Here is a 23,077-nt window from a genome sequence, read left to right as displayed (position 1 = left end):
TAATGCTAAATAGCAGCCTTATTTATTGCCAGAAAATGTTGGTTCTAATACCAGATTAGTGGCATCAACGGCCTGCCATGCTGAAAGTTCCCAAGCGTTTCAGAGCAAGGTGGCAGCAACCCAGTAATGGACAGGTTTGGAGTCAGCTGCCCTAAGAAGTTTCCAATGCAAGTTACTGAGCAGTCTATGCTGGGAATGGCAGAGGTTGCTCTCTCATCTGTATAGATACTCTTTTTGTTCAGTTTAGGTACTGGTGTGCCTGAAAACTGCATAAATTCTTATTTATTTTAAAAATCCTATTCCTGTCTTAGCTCAAGTGATAATGTATTGTGTGTTCCAAAAACTAACTTGTGGAGTGGGTTTTTTAAGCCTTTTGATGCTGTTTTTCAGTATTTTTTTGATACTCCTTTGTCCTTTTTGTGAGGTAGGATGAGTGGAAATGCCCACTTCTATAACTCTAATTATTATACCTTGCTTCTAGCAATTATTTGGTATCTTTTTATCATGTCCCTTCTTATTTTTTCCTCTCAGCAAAATGCAGCTTTCTTCATTCTGTGACCACATGGGAATAATTCTTTCCATCCCCATAATATTATTTTAATATGTCTTTGTCTCCATTTGTTCTGGTTTACCATTTTATTGAGAAGGCTAAGGAAGACTAAACACAGCAAACATTCCAGGTGGCAGCAGAACTGTGGGCGTGTAAAATAGGCACAGATTTGCTGGAACCAAATTGAAACCATATTGGGTTTAGTTTCATGCTTTAGGTACTGGAACATATTGCTTTTGTCTTTCATTGTCTTTGGAAATCGTTTATTATGCTGGTTGCAACGGTATACCAGTCTTTTCCTAGTAATTCTACTTAAATCAGAATCAAATCAAAGTCATTACAATGATTCCCTTAAAGTGTATCGTATTACATTTGCCAGCAGTGAATTCATGAAGCTTTAAGGTAAAAAACTCTGCATGGCTGATGTTTTTATTGGTTGTTTCCAAGCATCTTCACAACAGTATATGATGCCTCCTCTGGGAATTACATCTTTGCACTGGCAGCCTCTATAAATGACTGTTAAAAACATACCAGTGTTTCATAATTCTTTGTAGATTGCTACAAATTAAATTGACAGTCAATAAAACTCATTAACTAGTTGACTAGTTAAGAGCTGAGGCTACTCACATACGTGGGAGTATTTTTTATTTACAGTACATATAAATGGTGCTATTTATTCCAAAGTTGCAAATGAGATCAACGTATCTGATTTGTTCCAAGTGACTGCATTATTCAGACCTGCTCTTGAAAGTGAAAGAGCAGAATTTGTCCCTTGTTGAGCAGACCATAGAATTACGTGATGTGTGAACCAAGCTCTTCTGCAGGCCAGGCGGAAAAGCTCTCATATGGTGCCAGCCTGAGTGATGCTGCAAGCTCATTCTGTGGTGCAGAGGAAAGCACTAGTTATCCTTCTGAGGATAGCAAAATACTGACAAAATGCAGTGTAGGAAAGGAAACCCATATAAACGTATATAGTTCCAGAGTCACATTGTGTATTTACTTTTCTGTTAATAACACAAGAATGACTGTTGTAGTTTGACCAACACTCTACCTAAGCCCCTCTTCTGGCCTGCATCCCTAAGGAAGAGTAAAGACAAGGCAAGCATACATTATATCTCTTTCTAATACTCTTCCAGCTTCCAACTGGTTTTAATTCAGGACATTTTCAGAGGCTTTTATGGCTGGTCTAATCAGTAACCTCCAATGGACCTCTCTTCCAAGTACTTGTCCAGCCTCCCTCTGGAATGTTGTGAAACTTCTGTGATATACAACTTCCTCTGCAAGAAGTTCCAAAGCTTTAATGCCTACTGTGTGAAGCACTACCTCATTTTATTTATTTTGAACATGGCTCTCACTAGCTGCTGCTGGTAGCCCCGAGTTCTTCTGTTGGAAGCAATGGCAGTGAGGAAAGAATTCCTGTCCACCCTTCCCAAGTCCTTCATTTTGTAGATCTTGTCTCTGTTCCAGGCTCTAATCCCAGAGTGGGATTTAGTTGGTATTTACTTTCCATGCCATACGTGTCATCTCTAATCCAGACAGATAGTTACACATCTCCATCTGAAATGCAAGACAGTAGTTTGTGCAGTTTGGTTATTTGTTGGTTCTAAAGAAAATCGGAATGTTGGAGAAAGGTGTGACTGTCCCATACAGCACGATGCAACTGAGAGTTCATGTGAAGCTGCTGAAGATCAAGTGTTCTGGAGGGAGGCAGCTAAATTCTGTGATAGTTGAGGACAGAGTTGTTAAACACAACATGGCAGAGAACCTTTGGTTAGTGCTGTAGCCACGGGACTGAAAGTGTTAGATGATCTTATACTTCCCAGTATAACCAGCGAACCAGTTTCTTTGTGGGAACATCCTATCTAAAACAAGAAGGTTGTTATCTTTCATAACCCTCACTCCTATGATCTGCTAAATCTCGCTGATGGAAAACATGCTACCATGAAACTAGCTACTAAATGACTGAATCAGAATTAGGTAATTTGTCAAACAGTAGCTACAGGCAAAGAACAGCATTACTATAATATTTGTGACTCTCACAACAGGATCTTATCTCATTAATATTGTCAGGAACTTAATTATAAACTGTTTAAGTGTCAGGCTTCTGAGAAGTCCAAGTCGTAACATTCTTGTTTGTTAGCTGATTTGGTGTGCATTTATTTTTGCTACACTTTCTGCTAAAAGAATCCAGATCAAAGCAAAATACTTAAAATGTCGCGATACCCGTATGCCACATGTTGACTGAGTCTCACAGGTGGAGTGATGCACTTCACTTGTAGAGAAGAAGCAGCAATACATTTGTTGACATAAAACAGTGATTTAACAAAGTTTTATAGTAAATGCAACAGTGTTTTAACAAGATTCAATGGCAATGTGCACTTGGTTATTTACTGCATAGAGGACAGAACGGTCAGGGAGACCCTCCCAGAGAGGACCCGCCTTGCTTTCTAAACTCCTTCTCAGAGAGGAGTCTGCATGCAGCTGGATCCAATCCTAGTCCCAGCCTCTGTCAATGGTTTATGTCTAAAGGATTAAATAAGTGCAATCAATCCTTCATACCACTTAGCTAAGGTTTCAAAGTTTAGCATGCTATTAACCACTTAGCGAGGCTCTGTTGTGGCGAGGAATCTCTTAATCTTGAGAAGTAACTTTGAGAGGCATCCCTACCTACCCAAGGAGAGATCCTGGTGTGCAGCCCCCTGCCCTGCAGGAGAGCTCAAAGGGGTCTTGGGCTGTTCACTATTTATGGGGGTAAGATGATTGATTTGTAGTCATATTTGCATATCGACCACAGTACCAGTACCGTGGTTAAGTGGGCACATTGTTCAAGTTAGCCCTTGGCTGTTGTGTTGTTATCTGTCTCCCTGAAGCCATGCTCTGGTTCAGGAAGATCCAGCTCAACAACCCTGATCAACCCTGATCCAGCTCAACATCATCATCGTGACCAGACGCACCCATTATGACCAGCACGGGTGGTTACCGCTCGGGCAGGGTTAGGGGAGATAAATGTCAGGTTGGCAGTGGAGCACATCATAGAATCATAGAATCATAGAATGGCTAGAGTTGGAAAGGACCTTAAAGATCATCTAGTTCCAACCCCCCTGCCATGGGCAGGGACACCTCTCACTAGAGCAGGTTGCTTAAAGCCCCATCCAGCCTGGCCTTGAACACTTCCAGGGATGGGGCATCCACAACTTCCCTGGGCAACCTGTTCCAGTGCCTCACCACCCTCACTGTAAAGAATTTCTTCCTTATATCTAATCTAAATCTCTTCTCTTCCAATTTAAAACCATTGCCCCTTGTCCTGTCACCACTCTTCCTGACAAAGAGTCCCTCTTCAGCTCTTCTGTAGGCTCCCTTCAGGTATTGATAGGCTGTTATAAGGTCTCCCCGGAGCCTTCTCTTCTCCAGGCTGAACAACCCCAGCTCTCTCAGTCTGTCTTCATAGGAGAGGTGCTCCATCCCTCTGATCATCCTCAGAACAAAATAAAGATGGCTGAGCAGCTGAGACTTAAAATGTCATATGATCGCTCATGTAAAATTTGAGTGATTTGAGTTGCATTCCAAGACAGTAACATAAATGCATGCTTTTTTCCACGTTATGCTATGGAATGTGATTTCCAGTTATATGGTTTTTTTGGTAGGCAGGTATTTAGCTCCATAGGTGTTAATGATAAAAATCAATAGATACTACTTGAAGAAAAAGAGTGAGATTTTAACTACTTAGAGTGTTGTAAATAAAAGTTTTGCTCTCCCCTGTAAAGCAAATTGCCTGGAGCCACTTGAACACAGTAGCCATAAAGAGATTATTTTACAAGTACTTGGGATCTCCTGCTTTTTATCTGTTGTTATTGTATTGTCCTGCTTCCAGACTGCTTAGTAGGCTCCAGCACCTTAATAACACTTGGAAACCTTGTTTCTATTGTAATACACAGAGTGAAAATCAGTGCCCTGTTGGTGTCTGCTGTGCCTGATGCTGGACAAATACATAGTGAAAGACAAGTCTTTCTTTAGGTGTGACACCATATGGTGGGTGGGAGGGAGGGAACAAGCAGCCCCATAGGCATGAATATAGCAAACTTTGGTTCCAAAATCCTGTGCTACTACTTTTTCACTGAATTTTCACTGAATTTCACTGAATTTTTAGAGTTGGAAGGGACCATAAAGATCATCTAGTCCAACTCCCCTGCTGAAGCAGGATTGCCCAGAGCATGTCAGAGCATGTTACTCAGGACTGCATCCAGGCGGGTCTTGAAAATCTCCAAAGAAGGGGACTCCACAACCTCCCTGGGCAGTTCCAGTGCTCTGTCACCCTCACTGTGAAGAAGTTTTTTCTCATATTTGAGTGGAACCTCCTATGTTCCAACTTGTGCCCGTTGCCCCTCGTCCTCTCCCTGGCAACCACTGAAAAGAGTCTGGCTCCCTCCTCCTTCAACCCACCCTTCAGATACTTATAAACATTGATAAGGTCTCCCCTCAGCCTTCTCTTCTCCAGACTAAAGAGTCCCAGCTCTCTCAGCCTTTCTTCATAAGGGAGATGCTCCAATCCTTGAATCAGCCTCGTTGCCCTTCGCTGGACTCTTTCCAGTAGTTCCCTATCCCTCTTGAATTGGGGAGCCCAGAACTGGATGCAGTATTCCAGTTGTGGCCTCACCAGTGCAGAGTAGAGGGGGAGAATGACTTCCCTCAACGTACTAGCCACACTCTTCCCTATGCAGCCCAGGATTCCATTGGCCTTCCTGGCCACAAGAGTACACTGCTTGCTCTCATTGTCATTTTGCTGTCTACCAGGACCCCCAGATCTTTCTCTTCAGAACTTGACTCCAGCAGGTCCACACCTAACCTGTATTGGTGCCTAAAATTCTTATTTCCCAGGTGCAGGACCCTACACTTTTCCCTGTTGAACCTCATGAGGTTCTTCCTTGCCCAGCTCTCCAGCCTGTCCAGGTCTTGCTGGATGGCAGCACGGCCCTCCGGGGTGTCAACCACCCCTCCCAGTTTGGTATCATCAGCAAACTTGCTGAGGATACACTCAGTCCCCTTGTCCAGGTCGCTGATGAATATGTTGAACCGGACTGGACCAAGTATTGACCCCTGGGGGACACCACTGGTTACAGGCCTCCAGCTTGAACCTGCTCCATTAATCATTACCCTTTGGGTCCTGTCACACAGCCAGTTCTCAATCCACCTCACTGTCCCCTCATCCAGCCCACACTTCCTTAGTTTCCCAATGAGGATGTTATGGGAGACTGTGTCAAAAGCCTTGCTGAAGTCAAGGTAGATGAAATCTCCTGCCCTCCCCTCATCCAACCAACCAGTTATAGCATCGTAGAAAGCTATCAGATTGGTCAAACATGATTTACCCTTGGTAAACCCATGTTGCCCACTTCCAATAACCCTCTGCTCTTCAACTTGTTTGGAGATGACATCTAGAATGAGCCTCTCCATTACCTTCCCAGGGATGGAGGTGAGACTAACTGGTCTGTAGTTCCCAGGGTCCTCCTTCTTGCCCTTTTTGAAGACTGGAGTGATGTTGGCCTTCCTCCAGTCTTCAGGCACCTCTCCTGTTCTCCATGACCTTTCAAAGATGATAGAGAGTGGCCCAGCGATAACATCTGCCAGCTCTCTCAGCACTCGCGGGTGCATCCCATCAGGGCCCATGGACTTATGAATGTTCAGTTTGGCCAAGTGGTCCCGAACCTGGTCCTCCTCTACTGGAGGAAAAACTTCCTCTCTCCATACCCTCCCCCTTGCCTCCAAGGCCAGAGATTCATGAGGGGCAACCTTAGCAGTGAAGACTGAAGAAAAGAAGGCATTCAGCAACTCTGCTTTCTCCGTGTCTTCCACCACCAGGGTGCCCATCTCGTTCATCAGTGGGCCCACATTATCCCTAATCTTCCTCTTACTGTTTACATACCGAAAAAAAACCCTTTTTGTTATTCTTAACTGTAGTGGCCAAGATGAGCTCAGCTTGAGCCTTGGCCCTTCTAATTTCCCCCTGCATATCTTCACCGCTTCCTGGTATTTCTCCTTGCTTGCCAGGCCCCTTTTCCAAAGATCATAAACCTTTTTTTTGTTCCTGAGCTCCACCCAAAGCTCTCTATTTAGCCAGGTTGGTCTTCTTCCTTTCCTGCTTTTTTTTTGGGATTTGGGTATGGCTCTTTCCTGGGCTTTTAAGAGTGCCTTCTTGAAGTACGACCAGCCTTCCTGGGCACCTTTGCCCTTCAGGACTGTCTCCCAAGGGACACTTTCAACCATGCTCCTGAAGAGGCCAAAGTCTGCCCTTCGGAAGTCCAAGGTGGCAGTTTTTCAACACGATCCACACCTCATTCAGTACACATCAGGTAGGTGTAGATGAAGTTTGTGTAATGGACAAGGCTGTTGGCCCCTGCCTTAATTGTTACAGACCTTGGAAACTCAGCGTGGGAGGAAAAGAGAGGTCTTATTTAAGGCAGCTAAATGCCACCTGAGAAAATCAGATTTTCTCCCTATCTCTGTCAGGCTGGATTGCAGAGGAGCTGAGCACTCACAGCTGCGGCTGAAAACTGACTGAGGTTATGCTTCCACCATTCAAACTGCCCTCTAGTTTGACAGCCTCAGGAAAATCATTGCTTACACAAATTAATTACCCAAATCATGCTTTTTGCTTGCTTGTTTGTTTGTTACCACAATCTTTCCGTGCCTGGCTGGGGAGATAAGTCAGTCCTGTCACTTTGCAGGGACCACGTGCTGCATTAATATTTAACAACCACTCAGTAGCTGTAGAAGTAAATGCCATGAGAAACCAGAGGTAGGAACAAGCACTGGATGGTGACTGCCATTAGGCTTCAGTTTCCACCAACTCGTCCCACTCTCTCACCACAATCGGCATAGCTACCTACTAGTTTTCTTTCCCATGTACTTTTTTCTTTGCCAAGCATCTCTCTGTATGTGTGATCTAAAGAAAATCTTGTTTATAACCTGCCCAAAGCTAAGACTGTCTGGCAGTGCCCTCCACTCCAGCTTACAGTTGGGAGGTCCAAGAGCTTGGTCACTTCAGCTTATAAGTTGCATGTTTGGATTTCATATTGCTGTGTCAATTCTGGATGTGTGATCAGCAGTCACCTCCAGTTTTGGTTATGCCTCTGCAGTATGAGGAGACAGCAGAAGCTCCAAGGTAAATAGTGTTTGTCAAAGCAGTCACTTGGGTGCTGCTCCCTTCTGTGTGATCCAGGACCTGCTTTGGGGCATCCTGTACCAGAACAGACAAATGGATGGTAGATGTTCCGCCTTCCCTGCTTTGCCCTTCTTCCCCTTTGTCTGGGATGCCCCAGTTCAAAGGGGAACTGACATGAAGAGACAGGAGTGCATGTGCTTCCGTGTTAAGTTTCTCGTGCCTTGAGTGTTTGAGGCATGTGCATGTACCCTAGAATGGAAATAGGAAAATGCACCATCAAAAACTCCAGCTAATGAGAAGAAGAAACTTTCAGTCAGGGCAAGTTTTTTGAAGTGTGTGGTAAACAAGGTGCTGGGCAATTAACTATGTGGCTCACCAGTACCATCTATTACCTGTACTGAAAGAGGAAGGACTCTATAGAAAAATCTTAATTCTGGGATTTCCTAACTTGGGAGCACCTTATTTTCTTCCATGACTTTTTAAAAATGTTTTGCATGGAATAGTTAATCATGTACCATTACTGCTGATCAAGATAGGTTCTGTATTGAGCTCTGATAATTTATTGCTTTGAGGTCAGTATTTAAACCTGCAAACTGCTGAACCCTCACTCAGAGCCATTTGAAAACTGTGAGAGAGAGGTGTCAGGTTAGTGTGTCTGTAGCTTGAAATACGTGATCAGGTTCCATGAAAATTAATAGGGCAATTCACATACTTCAGGTTGCATTTGTGCCAAAGTGTCAGCAATTTACAAGATACCAGAGATGATAAAATTGGAAAGAAGATGCCAAAGATGTAAACAACCCTAAAGTGCCTCGATTCAGGTTGCAGTAATATATTTTTTCCATTTTTTATTGCTGTATACCGCTGAGGTATGCTCGCTTTTTGTTTTTAACCACTTCTTAGTTTTCCTTTGTTGTTTGCAGAAGCCTGGAAGAGCAAGAAACAACCCAAAGAAAGGCAGGGGAAGGAGAAAAATAATTTGTTCCTTTATTACAGCAATGTCCAGAGGCCTCACACAAGGTTGTAGTGGCAACCAGCTGCATTCTAGAGCATGTAGCAAAACAAGTCTGTGTCCCAAGGGACTTCTAGGGTAATTTAAAAGGAAATGCAGTATGTAAAGAGAGGGAAGGTAGGTGTAGGTACCCCAGAGAGGACCAGATGGTTGCAGAAATGAGCTGTGTGCATAGCTTGATTGCTCTGAGTCTTTTTTTTCTTTTTTTTTTAAATGATTGGAAATAGATATCAGTGCCTTCCACATCAGTGACAGCTCATTTGCAACTGAAGAATAAATTAATCAGGAAACAGAGAAAGAACACAGAAAATATAGAGGTAAAGGGAGAGGGGTTGTCAACAAACAGAAGAACCCAGAAGTGCAGTAAGATGGGAGACAAAGCAAGGAGCAAAAACTGTTATAAAACTGGATGTTGAACTTTGATGTATATATCAGATTGGGATTATTTTACTCCAAGTTTACCGAATTTAAAAGCTAAAAATACAATAGAATGGTGTTGGTTGTAAGCCAAAAACCAATTGTTTCCACCTTTCTGTCTAGAAAGCTGTTTTCTAAATATATCCCTGTTTTGTTTTCAGCCTAAGGCTTTGTCATGACCTGCATCAAAACTGAGGAACAAGTAATATTGTCCAGGAATTTTTGTGGCTTCGAGTTCACAGCTGGGCCGGATTTTTTATACAGCAGCTTAGATCTATGTTCTTGCCTAGGGCACTCAAAACAGGAAGGAAAAATACTTTTTTTTCTTTTTTTTTTTTTTTTTTTTTTTTTTTGAAAAAAGTATAAAGGTAAATCTCGAGGCAAATGCCCCAGTTCATAGAATCATAGAATAGTTTGAGTTGGGAGGGACCTTTAAAGATCATCTAGTCCAACCCCCCTGCAATGAGCAAAGACATGTTCGACTAGATCAGGTTGCTCAGAGCCCCAGACAACCAGACCTTGAATGTTTCCAGGCATGGGGCATCTACCACCTCTCTGGGCAACCTGGGCCATAAAAAACATCTGCCTTATATCTAGTCTAAATCTTCCCTCTAAAAAGTTTGACCCCATCTTTCCTGTAGGCCCCCTTTAGGTACTGAAAGGCTGCAATAAGGTCTCCCCAGAGCTTTCTCTTCTCCAGGCTGAAAAACCCCAACTCTCTCAGGGTCTCCCTATAGGAGAGGTGCACCAGGCCTCTGACCATTTTTTTGGCCCTCCTCTGTACTCGCTCCAACAGGTCCATGTCCTTCCTGTGCTGACGACTCCAGAGCTGGACGCAGTACTCCAGGTGGGGTCTCACCAGAGTGGAATAGAGGGGCAGAATCACTTCCCTTGACCTGCTGGCCACATTTCTTTTGATGCAACCCAGGATACAGTTGGCTTTCTGGACTGTGAGCACACACTGTTACCTCATGGGCAGCTTCTCATCCACCAAGTCCTCTCTGCAGGGCTGCTCTCAATCCCTTCATCCTCCAGCCTGTTTGATACCAGGGGTTGTCCTGACCCAGGTGCACTTGGCCTTGTTGAACCTCATGAAGTTCACATGGGCCCACTTCTCGGGCCTCTCCAGGTCCCTCTGGATGGCATCCTGTCCCTCCAGCATGCTGACTGCCCTGCTTAGCTTGGTGTCATCAGCAAACTTGCTGAGGGTGCACTCTATCCCACTTCATCATTGATGAAGATATGATGAACAGTACTGGTCCGAATACAGACCCCTGAGGGACACCACTCATCACCTATCTCCATCTGGACATTGAGCCATTGACTACTCTTCTGGATGCAACCAACCAACCAATTCCTCATCCACCAAACAGTCCATCCATCAAATCCATCTCTCTACAATTTAGAGAGCAGGCTGTCGTGGTGGACCATGTCAAAGGCCTTAGAGAAGTCCAGACAGATGACATCCATAGCTCTTCCCTTATCCACTGATGTAGTCACTCCATCATAGAAGGCCACTGGGTTGGTTAGGCAAGACTTACCCATGCTGTCTTGAATCACCTCCCTGTCCTCCATGTGCCTTATCGTAGCTTCTGGGAGGATCTGTTCCATGATCTTCCTAGGCAGAGAGGTGAGACTGATGGGTCAGTAGTTCCCTTTCTACCATTTTTAAAAATGGGTGCAGTGTTTCACTTTTTCCAGTCACTGGGGACTTCACCTGACTGCCATGACTTTTCAAATGTCATGGAGGGTGTCTTGGCAGCTACATCAACCAATTCCCTCAGGACTCTGGGATGCACCTTGTCAGATCCCATAGACTCATGTATGTTCTAGCTACTCAGGTGGCCACGAACCTGATCTTCTGTCACAGTGGAAGGACTTTTCTCCTTCTCTCCCCTATCTTGTGGTCCATCCACTTGAAAGGTGTGGGGAGAGAGATTGCCAGTGAAGACTGAGGCAAAAATGCTGTTGAGAACTTCAGCCTTCTCCTCATCTGTTGTTATCAGTTTGCCTGTCTTTCTCATCAGGGCTGGGAGGTATGCTTTATTTGACCTTCCTTTTGTGGCTGACATATCTGTAGAAGCCTTTATTATTATTCTTTACGTCGCTTGCCAAGTTCAGCTCCAGCTGTGCCTTGGCCTTCCTGACCCCATCCCTACACAACCGGGCAGTGTCCCTAGACTCTTCCCAGGATACCTGTCCCTGCTTCCACTGCATGTGACATCTCTTTCTTACCCTTTAGGTTGACCAGCAGGTCTCAGCTCAGCCATGCTGGTCTCTTGCCTTCCTTTCCTGATTTCTTACACCTGGGGATCAAGAGCTCTTGGAAAGTGTCCTTAAAGATCTGCCAGCTCGGTTCTGCTCCCTTGTCCCTGAGGGCAGTTTTCCAGGGGGTCCTATTGACTAACTCCTTGAAGAGCTGGAATTTTGCTTTCCTAAAATTCAGGGTCCTGACTTTACACTTCACATGACCTGTATCCCTCAGGACTGCGAACTCCACCAGTGCATGATCACTGCAGCCCAGGCTGCCTCCAGTATTAACATCATCAATTAGTGCATTGGTGACCAACAGGTCCAGTATTTCATCTCCTCTGGTTAGGCTGCCTATTACCTATTACAGTTGATGCCAATGCTTCTCAAATAGTAAAAAACCAGAAATTTTTGCCCCCCTTTCATATCATGGAAGGCAGATATGCAGATATTTGATCCACACTGGGTCAGCATGAGAAGAAATAGGTAGATGAAGCCAGAGAAAGGTAAACTGAGTATAAAGGCGGTGGCTGTTTTTGGTAAGTTGTTTCATACTGCACTAGAGGAAACATTTCTCTTTCTTTTGGAGGAACATTGCATAGCACGCTATGGAAGACCATCTTTAATCAGGAGAGACACCTGTAAGGGAATCATTGTTACTTGATGAAGGAACAAAGCACAGAAAAGTTCAGCCTAGTGCAGACACAGACGCTAGGCCCAGAGGTACATCACTGTAGGGCACTGATCCCACGTGGGTTCATGCAGCACAGCTCTGACTAACCTGTTTTTTGGGGCTATGTGCCTTGCTGCTTCTCCTTCTAGAGCTAATATAGGGCCAGTTGGAGCACCTGTGCAGTACTGGCTGCATAGATGTGTGAGGGGACTTTCTCCGCCTGTGCTGTCATTACAGACCCTCTGGTGATTCTCATTTATTTACTCTTTCTCTACTGAGGTAGCAATAAGCAGATAAAAATAGGATACAGTAAACAGATTACTAAACCTGCTAGCATTTTCTCAAATTTGGATTTGAAAGACCACCCACTCAGTGGATTCTTACGCGTTGTAGAAACATAATACTCAGTGCCTGCTGCTGTCTGGGAATCAGCATCTTTCAGTGACTGGCTGGTACTGGAGCACAGGGCAAATGGGAAAGTTCAAGTGATCTGGACTTAATATCAAGAGCATATATCTGAACCCAGAATTTAAACTAGTGTTTCATTTTTTTCTTGTAGTCTCTGACCTTTTTCTTAATGTGCTTGTGATGGATTGTTTTCTGATGTTCCTTACCCCCCTGGTTTTCAGATGGTGGGCAGGAGAATGGCAGAAATGCTCAACGACGTGTGGCCCAACAGGCCAGAAGAAGCGAACTGTTCTTTGCATCCAGACGGTGGGATCTGATGAGCAGGCACTGGCTGTCACAGAGTGCCAGCACCTACTTAAACCAAAGACCCATTTGTCATGCAACAGGGATGTCTTGTGCCCATCTGACTGGACAGTGAGCAACTGGACTGAGGTAAGTTAATTTTAACTGTAATAGTGAATGTTTTTTTCAAAATGACTTGTTATAGTCAGCAGAGAGGACCAATGACCTGCTGGTTTGCTTTTAAATTTTTTTTTTTATTAAGACATCTTCGCAAATCCTTTTTGCAGCAGAAGTAAGCTGAGCTTTTGGGACTGTAGAACAGAGCATGCTTGCGAGCTAAAAGTCTGTGTAATACTCGTTACTGCTGTGGACCAGATGGGAGGAGGCTCTGCATCATGACTGTAGGCCTAAAAAGAAGGATTTTTACATTCATATCTCTTGCATTCATAACTCTGCTGGTTTTGCAACAGCATGCAAGCGTTTTATTTCTAGTATTAATCTGAAGCCCTGGCAAACACTAGAATCCTTCAAGAGTTAATTAAATATTGTGCAGTTACTTCACTGGCAGCTGATGAACAGCAGAATGTGAGGTCATCAAAATGATGACTGCAGTATACTAAATTCATTTAAATATACTGCAACATATTCTGCAATGTTTACTAATATTAGTAGAGAGCACTCATTAGATGTGCTTTGTCATATGTTTTAATCTGTGGAAGGAACTCACGCTTCTTAGCTTTCTGTAGATTAGGTTGCTGTTATCTACAGGTATTTCACAACTTCACTTTCCGCTGAAGGCAAGGACAGTTCAGGGTCCCAAACATGTGGAAAAGTCTACTTCTCCATGAAAACTAAAAATGCACTAAGATATTTCTTCTAGAGCGGGGAGAAGTAGGTTTTGAGTTGTGTGAAATTTTAAAATTATTTTAGTATGATTTTGTTGTGGTACGATTTGCTTATGGTTGACCTCAAATAGGCAGTTTAGCTATCAGTGTAGCCAACAATCATGACAATGACTGCACAACAAATATTTTCCAATTCAAATCTCAATAAAAATGAAATTTACTAAATTTTTCAAAACTTCCAAGACTGATGATCTGGATGCAGGAGTGGAATGCACCATTAACAAGTTTGCTGATGTCACCAAACTGGGCGGTGCTGTTGAGTCTCTTGAAGGACAGGAGGCCTTGCAGAGGGAATTAGATTGGAACATTGGGCAGTGATTAATGGGATGAAATTTAACAAGTCTAAATGCTGGATTCTGCACCTCGAACGGAGCGACACCAGCACAAGTACAGATTAGGAGAGGAGCAGCTGGAGAACAGCTCTGCAGAAGGGGACAAAAATAAATTTCTACACCTGTAGAAATTGATGAGGGAGCGTGGGACAGATTATTTCACCGGTACAAATGACAGGATTATCAGGAGACTTGTGACTGCAGAATGTTCTCTATTGGTGAATGTACAGGAGAGATTTTACGCAGGCAAAACTTGCCTTTGCCCTGAGCATATCTGGCTGTTTGAAAATAATTCTGTATCTTATAAACTGAACACACTTGATTAGGCAGATAATGAGGATAGAATGTTGTAGCCATTCTGAAGTCTCTTATTAGTGCATTGCCATAATCTAAAGCAGAGATTTTTCAAAGCTGATTCTGGGAGAGAACCATTACCCCAAAAAGTTAATGAGGCTGATGGTTTCTTTTTACTCACACAAATGCTCATCTAAATTATCCAAGTGGCAAAGTCTGACAAAATAACTGTGTTGTATTTTTATGTAAGCAGAAACATAGTGTTAGTAGTTGCTCTCTTCGTCAGTAGGCAAAGTCCTTTACTGAGTAACTTCAGAGGTCAAATTGCAGCTGATGTAAGCTTGCATAGGACTGAGCACTTTAAATGTGCTATACATCTGGAATTGCAAGGAGGACAGACAGAATAGCTAATGAACTTACCTACTCTGAGGTTACCCTGCTTTCTTCCCTGCTCCTGTTGATGCAGAGCTGATGTTATTTTACAGGTATCAACAACAGACAGTGCCCCTGTAACACAAAGTCACTGGTGTTTCTACTGCCCCGTGACCTAGACTAGCTCTAAAAAGGGTTAGATATCCCAGAGGCTTTAAAGTGCTGGCAATAGGAGTGTTCATCACTTCATGATGAGCTGGCTTAAGCTACCTGAATTAGCTCATCAGGGTCCTTCGCATCCTAGGAAGACTTCCTCGAGTAGGTTGCATGGAACATCTCCATTCACACATCTCTATGACTCATATCCAACCAGTCATCCAGCCTTAGTACCTCAAACCGGAGAAGTGTGTTGAAATTTCAGAAAGTCCTCAGTGGAGCGACAGCTGCTGAAGGCATGGCTGTGCCTGTGGGGCCGAGGATGAAAAACATCGCAGAAAAACTGGTTATACTTAGCTTCCAGCACCCTTTATACACAGCAGTGCTCCCGTTTAAATAGAAGCCAGATAGGTTAATTGCATTCAGTGGTCTGTAATTTAGGAGAGACATGCTAACTAGGACTGAATGAAAAATCCATTTCATAAAGTCAACAAGGATCTGTGAGCTGCATGGATGATCGCAGTGGGTTTGTGGCATTGTGAATACCCAGCACTGAGCCAGTCAGCTATGTTTTTGATGGCAGGTTTTTAGTCTGTTTTTTATAACCCTGGTGGAAAAGGTATTGGCAAAACAACTTTTGTGATTCACTGAAGAAATCAAATGCTGGCATATTACTTTCATATTTTGTCTCTATTGTGTAGTCTTTTTTCACTGCTCTTTCCCCAAGGTGACATTTACTGTTCTAAAATTTTGGAAAGAGCTCCATGATGGCAGAACATCACTGGAATGAAGGGCTTGTTCCTCAGGAAAACCTTTGTTATTGATTATTTATAATGATGTTTCTTTGTTATAAACAGATGCCATTTAAAACGTATTTTTATAGATATGTGCAGCAGAATGAAATGGGGAGATACATTAATTCTCTTTCCTTTGCAGTGCACAGTTACTTGTGGCGGTGGAATAAGGACTCGTAATGTCACTTGTGCCAAAAATAATGATGAGCCATGTGATACTTCCAAGAGACCAAACTCTAAGGCCCTGTGTGGTCTCCAGCAATGTCCTTCTGCTGGAAGATTTCTGATACCCCCACTGGCACCCAGAAGAGGAAAGATCATAATCAGAAAAACAACTACTAATCCTGAACGGAGTCCTCCTCACAGAATACCCATGCCAAGCCCAAGGTCGCGTACAACAACAAAATTACCCGAGTCTGAAAATGTAACTCCCTGTTTGCCTACATCCCCTGCTTTCGGTAATGTCTCAGAAAAAGAAGGAACCGCCAACAAAACATTACAAAATCATTTTGCTGGACCAAGTGACATTTACAATTATCCAGTTGTTTCTACTGAAAATGATTCACACCAAAACACTACTTCATGGCCTTTTCATAATAGCTTAAGTACTGAAATTATAAGGCATGCTGAAAATATTTCTGAAAGTGAGCTAGTTTCTACTGTAGGGAATGAGGTGCAAAGAAGTGAGGGCACTCCTGTCTCCTCTTTTACCAGTAGTCCAGAAATAACTTCCAGCTATGATTACTTAACCGAAGAATCTGATGACATTGATGGGTCAGTTGGAGGCAGTGAGAAACCAATTGATCTTCTTTACAGCACAGAACTCAATCTTGAAATCACAACCAGGAGCACAACCCTAGATACCGGGTCTCCTGTCCTTGAGAATGAGAGTGTGACTTCTCAGCCCCTCCCAGCATCTCATCACCGAGAACCTTCTACACTCCTTCCTGTTAGCAGAGCAGCACAAGGGCTGGCATTTCCAACAGCAGCAAACTATATCAGTCTGCAAGTGGATGTGCCTGTTGTGGAAGTAGCTACCCCACAACCACCAGTTACAGTAACACCCACAGTGTTTGGACAGGTACCAAGAGACCCGAATGACAGCAGAAGAGAAATGAAGCTACCTGACACTGTAACCTTCAGCACACAATCATCAGCTCTCAAGCATGCTCTCGGGAACCAAAGCGCAACATCTGGGGTTGTTTTAACGAATGTCACAGAAAGCAGCCACCCAATAACATCCAACAGTTTGCCTGGTGATGCCTACTGGATAGTAGGCAACTGGAGTGAGGTAAGTTATTTTTAACTTACAAGAAGTGGAGAGTGTGAACAGCTGTCCGAAACACTGCTGAGGAGATAAAGCTTCTTGTTTTCATGATTAATCTGAAATGAGTATCATGCATTCAAATGAAGTACTTCTCACATTAAAAAATTGATAACCTGGAATATCAAATACTAGATTTTTTACATAGAATGTGTCTGTATCTATGGATTCTGCAAAACTGTGCATAACTGGGCACTGAAATTGTAAGGGACCAGATGTATCAACTGAATGTTCCTAAGTCCATAGGGCCTGCTGGGATTCATCCCAAAGTACAGAAGGAGGTAGTAAATATTACAGCAGGTCCCCTATCAGTCCTTTACCAAAGGTCTTGGGAGTCTGGGGAGGTCCCTGCTGACTGGAAGCTAGCCAACGTTATTGCAATTTACAAAAAAGGTGTGAGGGAAAACCCAGGAAACTACAGACCTGGTAGCTTAACCTCAGTTCCTGGAAAAAATATGGAGAAGATTATACTGGGTGTACTGTTAAAAGGCATTTAAAGAATAATGCAATCATCAAGCACAGTCAACATAGGTTCACAAAGGGAAAGTTTTCTTTAACTAATTTGGTATGCTTCTGTGGTAAGTGGATGAAGAGAAGGCAGTAGATGTAGTTCTGGATATTAGTAAGGCTTTTGAAACCATCCCTCGCAGCATCCTTCCGGAGATGTCCAACTGTGACATGAGCAGGTTCACAGTGCGCTGGGTGAAGAACTGGCTGAAGGGGAGGGCTCAAAGGGTTGTGGTGAGTGTGGCTACATCTGGCTGGCAACACACCACCAGGGGTGATCCTCAGGGTTCAATTCGAGGACCAGTTCTCTTCAATACATGTATCAGCTATCTGGATGCAGCAGTTGAATGCACCATTTGCAGGTTTGCTGATGACACCAAACTGGGAGGTGCTGTCAACTCTCTTGAGGGACAGCAGGCCTCACAGAGGCATCTAGATAGATTGGGGCATTGGGCAATGATTAATGGATGAAATTGAACACGAACAAATGTCGGATTCTGCACCTGGGCTTGGAGTAACACTGGCACAAGCACAGATTGGGAGAGGAGCGGCTGGAGGGCAGCTCTGCGGGAAGGGATCTGGGGGTGCTGGTGGGCAGCAGGTACATGTGAGCCAGCTGTGAGCCCTGGCAGCCAAGAGGACAAACTGCATCCCGGGGTACATCAAGCACAGCACAACCAGCCAGTCAAAAGAGGGGACCGTCCCACTGTGTTCAGCGATGGTGCGGCCTCTCCTTGAGCACTGCGTGCAGTTCTGGGCCCCACCATTTAAGAAGGATGTGAAGGGACTTGAATGTGACCAGAGGAGGGCAACAAAGCTGGTGAGAGGGCTGGAAGGAATGTCCTGTGAGGAGTGGCTGAGGACTTTGGGCTTGTCTAGTTTGGAGGAAAGGAGGCTGAGGAGCGACCTCATTGCTCTCTCCAGCTTCCTGAGGAGGGGACATGGAGAGGGAGGTGCTGAGCTCTTCTCCCTGTTACCCAGTGACAGGACAGGTGGGAATGGCTCAAAGCTGCAGCAGGGTAGGTTTAGACTGGACATGAGGAAGCGTTTCTTTATGGAGAGGGTGGTCACGCCCTGGAATACGCTTCCTAGAGAGGTGGTCGATGCCCCAAGTCTGTCAGTGTTTCAGAGGCATTTGGACAATGCCCCTAATAACATGCTTTAACTCTTTGTCAGCCCTGAAGTGGTCAGGCAGTTGGACTAGATGATCATTGTAGGTCCCTTCCAACTGAAATAGTCTGTTCTATTCTATACTCTTCCAGGGGTATGACATTCAGGTTTCAGTATAACCAGAAGTACCTCAAGAGTTTTGTTTTAGACAACAGCAAGAAACTAAGCTATTGCATGAATGCTGGAGACACTAAATGAATATGCTTCTATTTCCAAATAAGTACATAACAGAAGTTAGCTGTAGATGTGCTATTATATTATAACCTTCACTTAAATACCATTTCTCTCCAAATGACATGTGTTTTCGAATTCAGCATGTGCCCAGGGTAATGTAGGTAGACTAGCTTTATTAATGTAAAAAGCACATTAATACCATGGATACCAAAACATATTTTTAGTTGGCTATTAACATAAGAGATTTTTGTGGTGCATTGCTATCTCATCTCACCATCAGCGTTTGTACTCACCATTACGCAAATACCTCTGAACTCAGAGCGGCATTCAGCCTGGTAAAAACAGTTTGAATCTACAAAGCAAAGAAGAGAATATTAGTCCAAAGTTAAACTGTTATATCCTTAGTTGGTAATTTGTCCACCACATGTCCATGGGAAGACATTGCAGTAGGGATTTCTGCACCTTTGTTTGAAGTTCAGGTGATTAGGTACTGGAACTGGGTCAGGCCAGTGGTTGTGGTTGTACAGTATTCTTTGGATACAGCAGCTGATAATTAGAGTTCTACTTTGTCTTGTTTGAATGTAGAAATGGACAGTTATTTTATCTGTCCTAATGGCTGTGCCAAAATGAAATTTAGAAATTAAAAAGGTAATGAAATACAATCAGAACAGGTATTAATATCCTGTAATACTCACTTTCAAAAGTGCTGTCTTTCTGTTGACCAAGTGAAACAAGTACAGCTTCTGGGAGTTTGAGAACTCAATTTTGAGGTCTAAAGCATTTGGAAAATACTTGGGTCTGAAAGGTGATGACTTGTCCCAGTTTCCCTGATCCCGGGTCGTTACTGAATAATAATACTTGTGTGACTTCTACTTTCTGTGCAGGATCAATATAGATTGCAAAGTTTTCTGTGGCCTCAGAGAAGTCCTTACTACATTTTGTATACTGCTATTGACTTTCCTTTTCCAATACTTGGCACCAGGCTTTTTGGCAGTTGGGTTTCTGTGCTGTTACTTTGCTGTGTCCTGAGATAGTAGTTACTGTGGGGTCAGGGCTGGTGAGGGGCAGCCACCCAATTCTAGCAATTATAATAAGACAATCATGGCAATCTGGCAAAGTTCCCACTGACTGGAAAAAGGGGAACATAACCCCAATATTCAAAAAAGGGAAAAAAGAAGACCCAGGGAACTATAGGCCAGTCAGCCTCACCTCTGTGCCTGGCAAGATCATGGAGCAGATCCTCCTGGAATCTCTGCTAAGGCACATGGAAAATAAGGAGGTGATTGGAGACAGCCAACATGGCTTCACCAAGGGCAAATCGTGCCTGACAAATTTGGTGGCCTTTTACAAACTGCCACAGGCTTGGTGGACAAGGGCAGAGCAACAGACGTCATCTACCTGGACTTATGCAAAGCATTTGACACTGTCCCGCACAACATCCTGATCTCAAAATTGGAAAGTCATAGGTTCGATGGATGGACCACTCGGTGGATAAGGAACTGGCTGAATGGCCGCACTCAAACGGTTGTGGTCAATGGTTCAATGTCCAATTGGCGGCCAGTGACGAGTGGTATTCCTCAGGCGTTGGTATTGGGACCAGTGCTGTTCAACATCTTTGTCGGAGACATGGACTGTGGGATAGAGTGCACCCTCAGCAAGTTTGCCAACAACACCAAGGTCGGTGGCACGGTCGACACGCTGTAGGGGAGAGATGCCATCCAGAGGGACCTGGACAGGCTTGAGAGATGGGCTTGTGCAAACCTCATGAAGTTCAGTCAGGCCAAGTGCAGGGTCCTGCACCTGGGACGTGGCAATCCCAGGCACAAATACAGGTTGGGTGGAGAATGGCTGGAGAGCAGCCCTGAGGAGAAGGACTTGGGTGTGTTGGTGGATGAGAAGCTCAACATGAGCCGACAATGTGCACTGACAGCCCAGAAAGCCAACTGCATCCTGGGCTGCATCAAGAGAAGTGTGGCCAGCAGGTCATGGGAGGTGATTCTGCCCCTCTACTCTTCTCTGGTGAGACCCCACCTGGAATACTGTGTCCAGCTTTGGAGTCCTCAACACAGGAAGGACATGGACCTGTTGGAACGGGTCCAGCGGAGGGCCGTGAAGATGATCAGAGGGATGGAGCACCTCCCCTATGAAGACAGGCTGAGAGAGCTGGGGTTGTTCAGCCTGGAGAAGAGGAGGCTCCGGGGAGACCTCATAGCAGCCTTCCAATATCTGAAGGGAGCCTACAGGAGAGATGGGGAGGGGCTCTTTGTCAGGGAATGCAGTGACAGGGCAAGGGGTAATGGTTTTAAATTGGAAGGGGGGAGGTTTAGATTAGATATTAGGAGGAAATTCTTTACTGTGAGGGTGGTGAAGCACTGGAACAGGTTGCCCGGGGAAGTTGTGGCTGCCCCATCCCTGGAAGTGTTTAAGGCCAGGCTGGATGGGACTTTGAGCAACCTGCTCTAGTGGAGGTGTCCCTGCCCATGGCAGGGGGGTTGGAACTTGATGATCTTTAAGGTCCCTTCCAACTCTAACCATTCTATGATTCTATGAATATAGTCATCAGGGAGCCTACTCACATTTTAAAAATTTCTATTTAATATCCTTCCCACTGTAAAATTTTATTTTTATGTAAGCAGAGTTCTTTTTGTGATAATGGATGTTATATTCTTTAAATCATGATACCTAGGGTGAGAAACTTCAGTATCTGAACAATTTACCTCATTTTTCTGATGGCCTATTTTAATCAAGGTAATCAGTACAGCCAAGGGTCCTGATGTGGAAACCTCCTTGTACTGATCTGCCTCTGTCTCTGTGTTGACGAAGGCTATCAAAGGTCTGTTTCTCTGTACCTGTTTGCTCTTGGGTCTGCCTGGCATGATGCAAATTGATGGAAATGCAGAAATGTAGGGCTAAATAGGACAGCAAGAGATGACAGTGTATCTAATGGCAGTGGAGTTAAAGCACAGCTAGGCCACCAAGATCCTATTGGTGCCCTCTATCTGGATGCAGCTGGTTGGTAGGACCACTGCTCTGTCACCACCACATCAAGCAGTTGTTCAAGACGTGCTCCTAATGGCCATCTGAAGTTTCATCTTGTGCCTTCCCATGGCCATGTGAGAATGGCTTGATCTTCCCATGGAACATGAGAAGCATTTCCTTCTGCACATGCCCAAAGACCTGCATTTAGCTTGGTTGAAAGAGCCTACAAAAGAAAGTCCAGGCAAAGGTTGTGCTTCCAAGCCCAGTGCATCCCGACCAGAAGTCTGTAATACAGAGATGCTACAGTATGTCCTAGTCATTCATTACCCCCTTTGGAAGTATTTTCCTTATACAGAACCGACATCATCTGTACTGAAAATGAAGTTTCTATTTTTCATATGTAGGCCATGGAAGATAATTGTCTTCCTAATAACTGTTTTGGTGTCTGATCTCTAAACAAAACAATCTGGTTCTTTTCAGATTTTCATTGTGTTTTCTAAATGTCTGGTGACTGTTGTTCTTCTCTGGACTTACTTCAGTTTCATCATACATTTCTTATACGATATTATATCACTGATATTCATTATCACTCCAGCTGACACCTGGCAGATAAAATGGAGTAATTGCTATAACTTCATATATGACCCTCTTTATGAACATTGGGATGAGATTATTCTTGTTTTGTAACCATCCCACTTTGATTTATTCAATTTGTGGTCCACTGTAAACTCTGGATCCCTTAATATGGTAATGCTAGATCAGCAGATGTTCTCAGTTTTGTTTGTGGGGCGTATGTATATATGTGTGTGTGTGCATATATATGTATGTACATATAAAAAGTTCTCCCTAAATGTAGTGTTTTGTATATGTCTTTTAATTTCAGGTTACTGTTTTCTTATGATTTCTGAACTGGGCGAGATGTTTTTGAATTCAGATTGTGTCCTTCAACATTTCTGCCAACTCTTCCAACTTGGCATCATCTGCAAGTGTTCTAAGTGTATGCTGGCTTTCCTCTTTCAATTAGTTAATGGAAATACTGAAGAGAGCTTGGCTCTGGATAGAGCCCTGCAGGACCATATTTGAAATGTCTTTTCATTTTGATATTGAATCCCTGAAGACCACTTTATTACAGTTCAGTTAGCTGTGCACCAGTCTTGTAATTATTTTACCTAGACCACATTTCCATCATTTGCTGAAAGAATGCTCTATGAGATCATGTCAAAATGCATCATATAGCTGGCTCTCTATTTTTATTAAGCCAGGAATCCCCATCAGAGGATATTAGACTGACTTGAACAATTTGTAATAGATAGGTCCGTGTG

The 23,077-nt window shown here is 43.8% G+C and overlaps 1 protein-coding gene across 3 annotated transcripts in view; it reads left to right on the top strand.

Moving 5' to 3' along the window:
• ADAMTS12 (ADAM metallopeptidase with thrombospondin type 1 motif 12) overlaps positions 1–23,077 on the top strand; it is a 173,648-nt gene that overhangs the window by 136,102 nt on the left and 14,469 nt on the right. For all 3 annotated transcript variants that reach the window (XM_074165983.1, XM_074165985.1, XM_074165984.1), the window contains exons 18-19: positions 12,688–12,898; positions 15,744–16,892. In XM_074165983.1, the coding sequence (XP_074022084.1) occupies positions 12,688–12,898; positions 15,744–16,892 (1,360 nt within the window). The remainder of the gene's footprint in view (positions 1–12,687; positions 12,899–15,743; positions 16,893–23,077) is intronic.

This window comes from Numenius arquata, chromosome Z (assembly GCF_964106895.1).
Source record: "Numenius arquata chromosome Z, bNumArq3.hap1.1, whole genome shotgun sequence".
Classification (NCBI taxonomy): Eukaryota; Metazoa; Chordata; class Aves; order Charadriiformes; family Scolopacidae; genus Numenius; species Numenius arquata.
Note: the sequence above shows the minus strand (reverse complement) of the source record. Positions and strands in the feature narration are given on the sequence as shown.